The 9,009-nt window shown below is 34.5% G+C and overlaps 1 protein-coding gene and 1 long non-coding RNA gene across 4 annotated transcripts; one reads left to right on the plus strand and one right to left on the minus strand.

Moving 5' to 3' along the window:
- Positions 1-385: 385 nt before the first annotated feature.
- LOC142543479 (protein PTST homolog 2, chloroplastic-like) lies at positions 386-4,214 on the plus strand. Of its 3 annotated transcripts, none has more exons than XM_075650771.1 (8): positions 386-1,124; positions 1,639-1,785; positions 2,006-2,161; positions 2,235-2,449; positions 3,091-3,236; positions 3,328-3,475; positions 3,739-3,807; positions 3,891-4,214. In XM_075650771.1, the coding sequence occupies exons 1-8, from the start codon at positions 527-529 to the stop codon at positions 3,984-3,986; spliced, it is 1,575 nt and encodes a 524-aa protein (XP_075506886.1). In that variant the 5' UTR covers positions 386-526; the 3' UTR covers positions 3,987-4,214. The 3 variants fall into 3 exon arrangements, with proteins under 3 accessions (XP_075506886.1, XP_075506887.1, XP_075506884.1); XM_075650772.1 differs by having other exon boundaries at positions 388-1,134; positions 1,619-1,785; positions 3,716-3,807; positions 3,891-4,212; XM_075650769.1 differs by having other exon boundaries at positions 389-1,134; positions 1,619-1,785; positions 3,891-4,204.
- Positions 4,215-4,964: 750 nt separating this feature from the next.
- LOC142541702 (uncharacterized) lies at positions 4,965-5,974 on the minus strand. The gene is made up of 4 exons (XR_012819454.1): positions 5,891-5,974; positions 5,589-5,792; positions 5,342-5,500; positions 4,965-5,219 (listed from the first exon to the last, which is right to left on the minus strand). It is a non-coding gene; the product is annotated as an uncharacterized LOC142541702 (long non-coding RNA).
- Between the last annotated feature and the right edge of the window lie 3,035 nt (positions 5,975-9,009).

Raw genomic sequence — 9,009 nt, forward strand, 5'->3', positions numbered from 1 at the left:
GAAGTCATCTCATTAATGAGTTTGATCACAAATGCAATTGTATTAATAAATAACTAAATAAGTCGTCTTATTTATGATACAAAGGGTTTGATCACAAATAGAATTGTCAAAACGAGTCAGCAGGACGAATAATTTGACTCTTTGGTATGTTGAAAAATTATCTACCCAACAAATCTATTTTACCCGACCCGACCCGACCCGATAAATATTGTTAATGTTGTATATAATTTGGTGAGTTTAAGACCGAGCCGCTCGCAATCGGCACAACCCATCATTAAGCGAACCGACTCACAATTTGACGCATAAAAAAAATAATCCACTCAAAAAAATTTGTGATCAAATTAAATATAAATAATAAATGAAAGGGGAGTATGAATGGAGGCATAATAAAAGAAAATGGTTGCCACTTTTTTCGCACACATTGTTATTGTTCTTTGCTTCACAATTTCTTCTCTTCTTCTTCGTTTACCTGTCTCAAGGGGCTTATCCTCTCGTTACACAAAGTGTTGGGAGAAATGCCTGAACGATGGTCTTACTCATCAGCAGCCATAGCCGTATCCTAATATCTCACAACACATTCTCGCGTTTGAATTATTCTCTCACCCCTTTTCTGATCTCCAGGCGTAATCCCAAGAATTGGCCTCAAATTTGTAAACTAACTGCTGTCCCGGGGGCGCATTCTTTCGGGTTTGTGAAAGCGAGGAGGGATAAGAATTTCGGGGGTTATTTAGATGAATCGTGGTGTTGTTTGTGTATGCAGAGTGAAGGGGACTTAGAACTGGAGGCGGAAATTATGGAGTTTATGAAGAAATCTGAGAAACCGACGATGTTTCCGACTAGAGACGAGTTGGCTAGAGCTGGAAGAATGGATTTGGTGGAGTCGATAAAGAAGATGGGTGGGTGGTATACGCTTGGCTGGGACGAAGAAAATGTGGAGAAAGATATGGATTTTGATATTGGGGAGTTCCAGAGGAGGGTTGAGAGGATTGGGGAGAGCGTTTCTATGGGAGAACAAGACAACTGTTCTTGGTCTGGGAACGATAAGGAAGATGTCTTTTCCTCTAGTTCGGATTCTAATTCTGAGAATTTGAATTCCGCGCTGCTGACTTCTTCTTCGCCGTCGGGTAGATCCCTGTGAGGTTTTTATATTTGAAATTCTTCATAATGCCCATGATTTTCACAACTCCACTTTTTCCTTATAATTCTTGATATCATTTTTTTGATTTATTAGTATATATAATCAATATTATGATAACTTGATGATTCAATGTTAACGGAGTGTAAGTCTGTAACTTTGGCCATGAATTAAGGCTTATGGCAAGTAATTTCATAGTTCTGCGTGTACCTCTTTCTCTTTTCATTTCATGTTGCTAGGTAAAAATTTGACTTACAACTGTTTATATTTATGCCCGTTGATTGTAATTGCGGCCCGTTTTCTGAAGATTTTCAATCATCAATCTTAGTCTGAGGTTTTCTGTTGGTTTTTTTTCCTTAATCACTGTATATTAAATAGTGGCTATATAATTTTACTATTGACATGCATGATGGGAGGACATTTATTCAAATATAACTCTTATGGGAATGATGTTCATAGCGGATATTTTCTTTCATGGCTCAGAGAGATGAATGCTGCTGCAGATACTGGCATTGAGGGACTATTGAATAGATTAGAGAAGCAGAGGAGTAGCAATTTTGGAGTGGATTTAGAGCAATTTGGATATGGAACTCATGCCACAAGTAAAGATGAGGCGAATAACAATTATTTTGGAACCTCTTTTGATGTGGGTATGTTGATTCTTTTGAATAAGTACAACATTTGTTCACGCAGTCTGGCGATATCCTGTTAAATATTTATTGATTGGAGTTTGGTATATCAAACAGACGAAATTGGGGGAATTATATCTTATATGACTACATGTGTTTATATGTTATTGATCTGTAGTTGTCTTGACGCCCATGTTTGCGTTCTAAAATATTGGACATTGTGTCTTTTGAATTGTAAAAGCCAGGGTTGATAATGGAGAAAATGGCAGACATCCAACAGGTCTCCGCCACCAAGGTATATATAAACCAGTTGACAAGATGAGCTCAAACTCTGAGCCGGAAACATGGAGAAATTGGAGCAATCAGCGGGCAGGATTCCACTATTCAGAATTTGAAGGTGCTTGGTTTTTACTTGTCTCTTGTTTGGATATTTTAGTCTTTCCGGGTTTTTAACTTCAAGTAATATGCAGCTGCTGAAATTTCTTTTGAAAAAGACATCGTGGAACATGGTAGAGAAACTTATCGTGATACATTAACTGCAATTAATGGTGAATCTGGTGAAGCTTGGGATGTATCTGAAGAGATTAATCTCAATCACATAAAAAGCCGCATTCAGCATCTAGAGTTAGAGCTCTCTACGGCTCTTCGTTCCTTGAGGTCTAAAAGAGAGAACATGACAGAAGAGGTGGGTAGCTTGGAATTTTATTCTTATCTTTAATTGGCTTTGTTCTTCCAGAGTTCCCTGGTGCATATGATATAGATTGGTGCGTATGTCATAACCTCAGGCAAGGAAAATGATATATCGTTGCTGCAGTCCTGCATTGCTGCGCTTGGCTCAATGGCAAAATAATCGAAATTAGGAGCTTGAACCACCCTTGAGTTTAGAATATTTGAGTTTAACTTTTATCATTAGATATAATTTATGGTACTACAGCAGATGTGCTAACCCGCAGAATTAATGGAAAAATCACATGTTCAACTCCCATAAATTAAATGGTAAGTCAATCATGAATGTTTTGGATTGCTGAAGAAATCAGTTATCTTTCCTTATCTGTGTCATTGTCTATTTGACATAACTATCGAATCTGGCATTTGGAAAGCTGCACACTTAAAAGTTTTTAGTTGCAGCTTCATCGTCTTTTATAGCTTTTATACTGTGGCGGGGTTCAAACCTACATTTGTGATTGAAATGTCCTACATCTGACAATGACAACCAAATTTCTCAACTGTTTTAAGAGTTGACAAAGAACACCAACAGATGCTTTTGTGTTTTATGTACAAAACATCATATTACTCTTTTTCTTCTCCCTCTTTGGTCTTCACCAGGTTGATGGAATCTCTGTCAGTGATTTTCAGAAGCTTTCTGATGAACGAGAGTTCCAAGAGAATGAGTTTATGAGTACCCAGGAGCGGTTGCGTTCAATGCGAGCCAAGATGGCTATATTAGAAGGGAAAATGGCAATGGCAATAACGTATGCTATTTAATGCATTTGATGATGATGATCAGTGGATGACTATCTTTTTATAATTGAAAATTGACATTTTCTCACTACTCTCTTTAAGTGACGCACAAAAGATAGTTGAAAAGAAGCAGGAACAGATATATAGAGCCCATAAAGCCATACAACATCTGCGGGATACATGCATTGTGTGGCATAATTCTGCTTCAGAGGTCCTATTAACCGGATCTTTTGATGGATGGACAACTCAGGTCAGATCAGTTTTTTTAACCGTGGTATATCTCAGAACTCATGTTTCCTTGTAGATAAGACAAAATTTTGAGGTACAGTCAGTTGAACAGAATTATATTGTTAGTACCTATTAACTTCTTGAAAAATTTTGTTTCGACAAACAATCATATAAACATGTGGTTCTGAGATTGTGATGCGAAAGCGACTCCACCTTTTAATAATGGATCGGAGTCTTCTTCTTTTGTTGTTGATTAAAGTAGTCAAATGGGCACCTTGATTGCAGCGGAAGATGGAGAAATCAGAGACAGGAATCTTTTCTGTGAGCTTAATGCTGTATCCAGGTAGATATGAGGTAGGTTTTCTAAACACCTCAACTATGTGATATATTCAGCTTTACCATGATCATGAACTCTTTCCTCTAATATCCTGCTGCAGATTAAGTTCATAGTTGATGGTATATGGAAAGTCGACCCTTTACGCCCCATTGTCAACAGTAGTGGCTACCAGAATAACCTTCTTATTGTTACATGAGAGTGAAGAGAGCATATAACCCATAGGCGATGTTAACATTGAGACGCCTCAGGATCTCAAAAATCATTTGCTTCTTTTCCACTTTTTTTGTATATATATTTTTTTTTTTTTGCTGCCAGATCTCTTTCTTAACTACGATATACATGGTAAAATTTGGGTATAATGTTGGAAAACAAAAAATGTTACGAGTTTTGTTGTAGGATAAAAAAAGTTGTATTTGAATATTCTATCATACAAGGTGAATACTTTTCATGCTACTCATATATAGAGAGCTAACTTGGAACAGCAATGTGAATTGTTTCAATACTTGTACAGAAGAAAGTTAGATTCTTGTAGTGAATTTGAATCACCATCTTTCATCAAAGGTGTTTTATGAAGGATTACTAAGAGCACAATGATGGTCTCCACCAAGCATGTATAGTTTTTCTTCTCCTGCAAAAAAGCATGAAATAGTCCAATTTGTTCATCCTAGAATCCAAATAGTTATTTCCTTCCAACAAGATCCATGATAATGATTAAGAAAATTCATGCTTGTTAACAATAAAGCATGATTCCATCCTAAAGCAACCTGGTGGAAAGACAGCCGTATCAGTACGGCGAGGAATGCTAACACATGATGTATTCCAATATCCTCTTCCACAAGTGTATAAACATCCAGTAGCTAGATAACAAGCGTCAGCAACAAGAAGATATGAAATTCAATAAAGGGGAATGCTGAATTTATAAACTATATAAATATTGCAAAGAGAGGGCGAAACACAACTCATGATTTATGTGCTTTGGTCGTTAAAGTCTGCATCCATGACGAAAAGACAACCCAAAAGACTGAAATCTATTAATCTTTTGCAGTTGAGATTAAAATGATCATATGTTCTTATGGATGAAAAATAGAGATTAAGCATGGTAAAAAAATCTTTGTAGCAATTAAATGATACACAAATATTTTATGATTTTAAAAATATCGAGTCTGATTGTAAAATACGTTCTCTGATTCGTAATGATAAAGATGTAGACAACCAATATGAAACCAAGAAAGAGGAAAATGTTGAAAACACACCTGATAATGCAGCACTACGAATCTATCATCTCCATTCGCACAAATACCAACAATTTCAACTTCTGGGAGACACAAGGTAGCCTGAGGGACACTAGTTGATTTGATTATGCCTGTGGATGTACCTAATTGTCTGCTCCTTCGCGATCCAAATCCGTAAACATTGTGTTCTACATCATCTACACAAAAATGATAAATGTAAGCTGGGTGACAAATTTGGTTCAATCCATATCCAGTTTATAATAAATGCTACATCAGAAATCAAAATGCAGTACGAAAACAAATCTTCCCAGAAAATTACCTTTGAGCGATGCTAGTGTATGGCGCATACCGCAAGCTACTTGCTCAACATGCTTAGAACTAAAATACACTACCTCCATAGGAGAGCGTTTTGATTCATAATCACCATGACCAAGCTGGCCAACCAAACCATCTCCATAAGTGAAAACAGCGCCATTATCTGCACAGAAGCTGTCAATGTTCAGAAGCAGGTAAAGAAAAAGTAAAAAGATGTTTAGCCTAATAGAATGCAAATCTAAAGATGGAACCTTGAAACATCAGTTGATATTATCAATATCAACGAGTAGGAGAAACAAAACCTGTAACAAATCTAAAGTTATTCCACCCAGCAGAAACACAAGTAACAACAAATCCTTCCAAAGCCTTCACTTCATTCGGCTGCAAACATTTGATCATCTCCCCATGGCCCAATTGGCCAGAAGTTCCCCGCCCCCATGTAAACACTCTTCAACCTGCAACCAGTAAAACAAAAAACCATCAAAAGTGGCAGAATTAAAAAGTAAGAACAAATCTTCTGCATAATTTTCATTCATTAGAGTTTCTACTCTACCGGGTGTGATGGAAATAACATGAGCGCCTCCGCAGGAAAGGGAAGCGAAGGGGCCAAAGGCAGAGAAGGAGTGGTTTGATTTGTTGCTCAGCATGCAAAATATTTTCTCATACGTCTGCTAAATAAATGTCTTTTGACTCAAAATGTTATATGTACAATGAAAATTATAAAAAAAATTATAATTCTTCCCCTCGAAATATCGCCAGCTGGACTGTAATCAATTTCTAATTGAACTATTTTTTTCAATTTTCTTCCTACCCTTTTCTTCACAAGCAGCTCTCTAATGTAATTTCATGTATAAATATATCTTGCTTCTTTATAGGTTAGGTTCGTTGTTAGAAAGTAATTGGCAAAAACTTGTGTGAGACGGTCTCATGGGTCGTATTTTGTGAGACGAATATCTTATTTGGGTCATCCATTAAAAAATATTACTTTTTATACTAAGAGTATTACTTTTTATTATGCATATCGGTATGGTTGACCCGTCTCAGTTATAAAGATTCGTGAGACCGTCTCACAAGAGACTTACTCAAAGTAATTGACGGCCTCTTTAATAAATCTAGGAATATTTGGTTGGGAATATTGATTTGGTGTTCAAATGAAAGTTATAGAGTTTCGTTTTATTTCAAAATGACACCAAAATCATTTAATTTGGTTAAGAATCAAAATATATTCACTCATTATTTCCGAAAACTATCATAGCATGAGATTTTGTGCGAGTTCACGCTTGCGCAGCGTGTTCTACTAAATTTAGGTAAAATTTGGTGGATCATCTTCATAGAAATTCAAGCTGAATTTTGTTAATTTTTTGAAATAAATACTATTTTATCCTTAAAATTCATCATTATATTTAAAATTAAAATATATATAATTGTTTTTTAGGGAAAAAAAACACTTACTGCTTATTGGGCTTTTATATAAGTCAGGGTAAGCATAGCGTATGGGCTTCAGGCCCATATGATGGATACGAGCAAATGCATGTCTCTGTCCCCCTCTTCTTTTTTTTAAAAGTAATTTACCACTTTGAGATATTTTAATTTATAGAGCAAAAAGCAAATAAACTATCAAAAACCAGTGATCGTGATAAATTTCGAATATTGAAATACTAACTCTTTCGATTTTCATTTAAAAAATTTAATCATTTTCACATGACACATCTACAAGAATATATATATATATATATATATATATATGTATATATATATATATTTTACGTCTAATAATGTATTTCAATTAAAATCTTTGAGATAAAATTGGTATAAAACGGGTCGGGTCTTCTAGGACATACATAAGATCCGATCCATTATAATTTTGAAAGACTCGAGATCCACCTCATCCCATATTGAATAAAAAAAATCGAACAAAGTCGCGAACACAGTATGAACCAAATATCAAAAGTAACAATTTTATTGAATCCAATAATTAACATCATAAAATCATGTACTGTTAAGATTGGAACTTGGACCTAACTCAACCCCAAAAGCTAGCTCAAGGGGGGAGGATTGTCCAAGACCATATATACAACTCCCATGTATTTTAACATGGTATCAGAGCTCAAGTACCATATTAATTGTACACTAACATGTGTAATCTGAAAAATCACAAAAGACTATCTTCACGAAACGAGAGAAAAAGTTACATCTTATATGTATATATAGAAACTTGAACGGATTGAGTATATGTTACATATTATAAAACTCGTTATCCAAAACATACACATCAAAATACAAAAATTGTTCACAGTATGACCTATTCTAACTTAAAATTAATCAAACTCGGCTCAAATAAGTTGGATCGGATTGGATACACGTTCTATATTAAATGCCAATCACTGTTTGATTTGTTACTTTGAGATCATGTTCATGGTCCGCACGTGGACTTTAGGTTCCATAGAAATCGACTATACAATGTCTACCCCCACCCACAGATTAATCAGAAATTGATCGGATACATTATATTTTATGAATATTGAATTAAATTATTCTAAAATATTTTACTTTTATTAATTAAAAAAAATGTGTATTTTGACAGCGACACCTATCCCTACGTGTCCATGTTAGTAAATAGATATTTGTTATTAGATATTTTATATATGTTTCGAGGGGTCGACCGACACAATCCGTACAAGATCAAAATTTAATTTTTTTTAAACATTCACATGAGATATCATATCTAATTTTTTACACCTCAATAAATAAATAAATAAATATATATATATATATATATATATATATATATATATGATTGAGCAGGTATATCATTTCATCAATGGCAAAAAAATGTATGAGACGGTCTCACGGATTGTATTTTGTGAGACGAATCTCTTATTTGGGTCATCCATGAAAAAATATTATTTTTTATGTTAAGAGTATTATTTTATTGTGAATATATGTAGAGTTGACCCGTCTCACAGATAAAGATTCGTGAGACCGTCTCACAAGAGACCTACTCTTCGTCAAAAACTATAACATCTTAAATAAATTCGTTCAATTTGGACTATGCTCTCGATAAAAATAATTGTTAGCATTGAGATACAGTGATTGTCTCTCAAACAATCGAGATGTGATGTTTAAATTGTTATTATATGATCTAAAAAAAATTGAGTCACTAGAAACAATAAATTTTTTTTTTATAAAATGATTAGTCCGATTAATCTTAATTAATACCAATACGTGAATTCCTTATTATTTCTCCATAAAAATAACACAAAAAACAAATGAAAATAAGTGTCATATGTAATTCCAACAGACGGTCCAAAATGATTGGGCCCCCATCGAACGGCGTACACCGATTCAAATGTGGTCCCGTTTGATATTTCCTCGTTCTTGGCTTAAGCCCGTTTGTTTGAGATATTTTGTTCGCCGACTCCGAGGCTGCAAACTTTAAAAAAAGTGTTATTTTTTTATTGGCAAAAATATGTGTGAAATGAATCCACGGTCGTATTTTATAAAAAAATCTCTTATTTGAGTCATTCATAAAAAAACATTATTTTTATCCTAAGAGTATTACTTTTTATTGTGAATATCGGTAGGGTTGACTCGTCTCACATATAAAAATTCTTGAAACCGTCTCATAAGAGACATACTTTTTTTTATTATTTCTTTTGTGATTTTGTAAAG

This window comes from Primulina tabacum, chromosome 4 (genome assembly GCF_025594145.1).
Source record: "Primulina tabacum isolate GXHZ01 chromosome 4, ASM2559414v2, whole genome shotgun sequence".
NCBI lineage: Eukaryota > Viridiplantae > Streptophyta > Magnoliopsida > Lamiales > Gesneriaceae > Primulina > Primulina tabacum.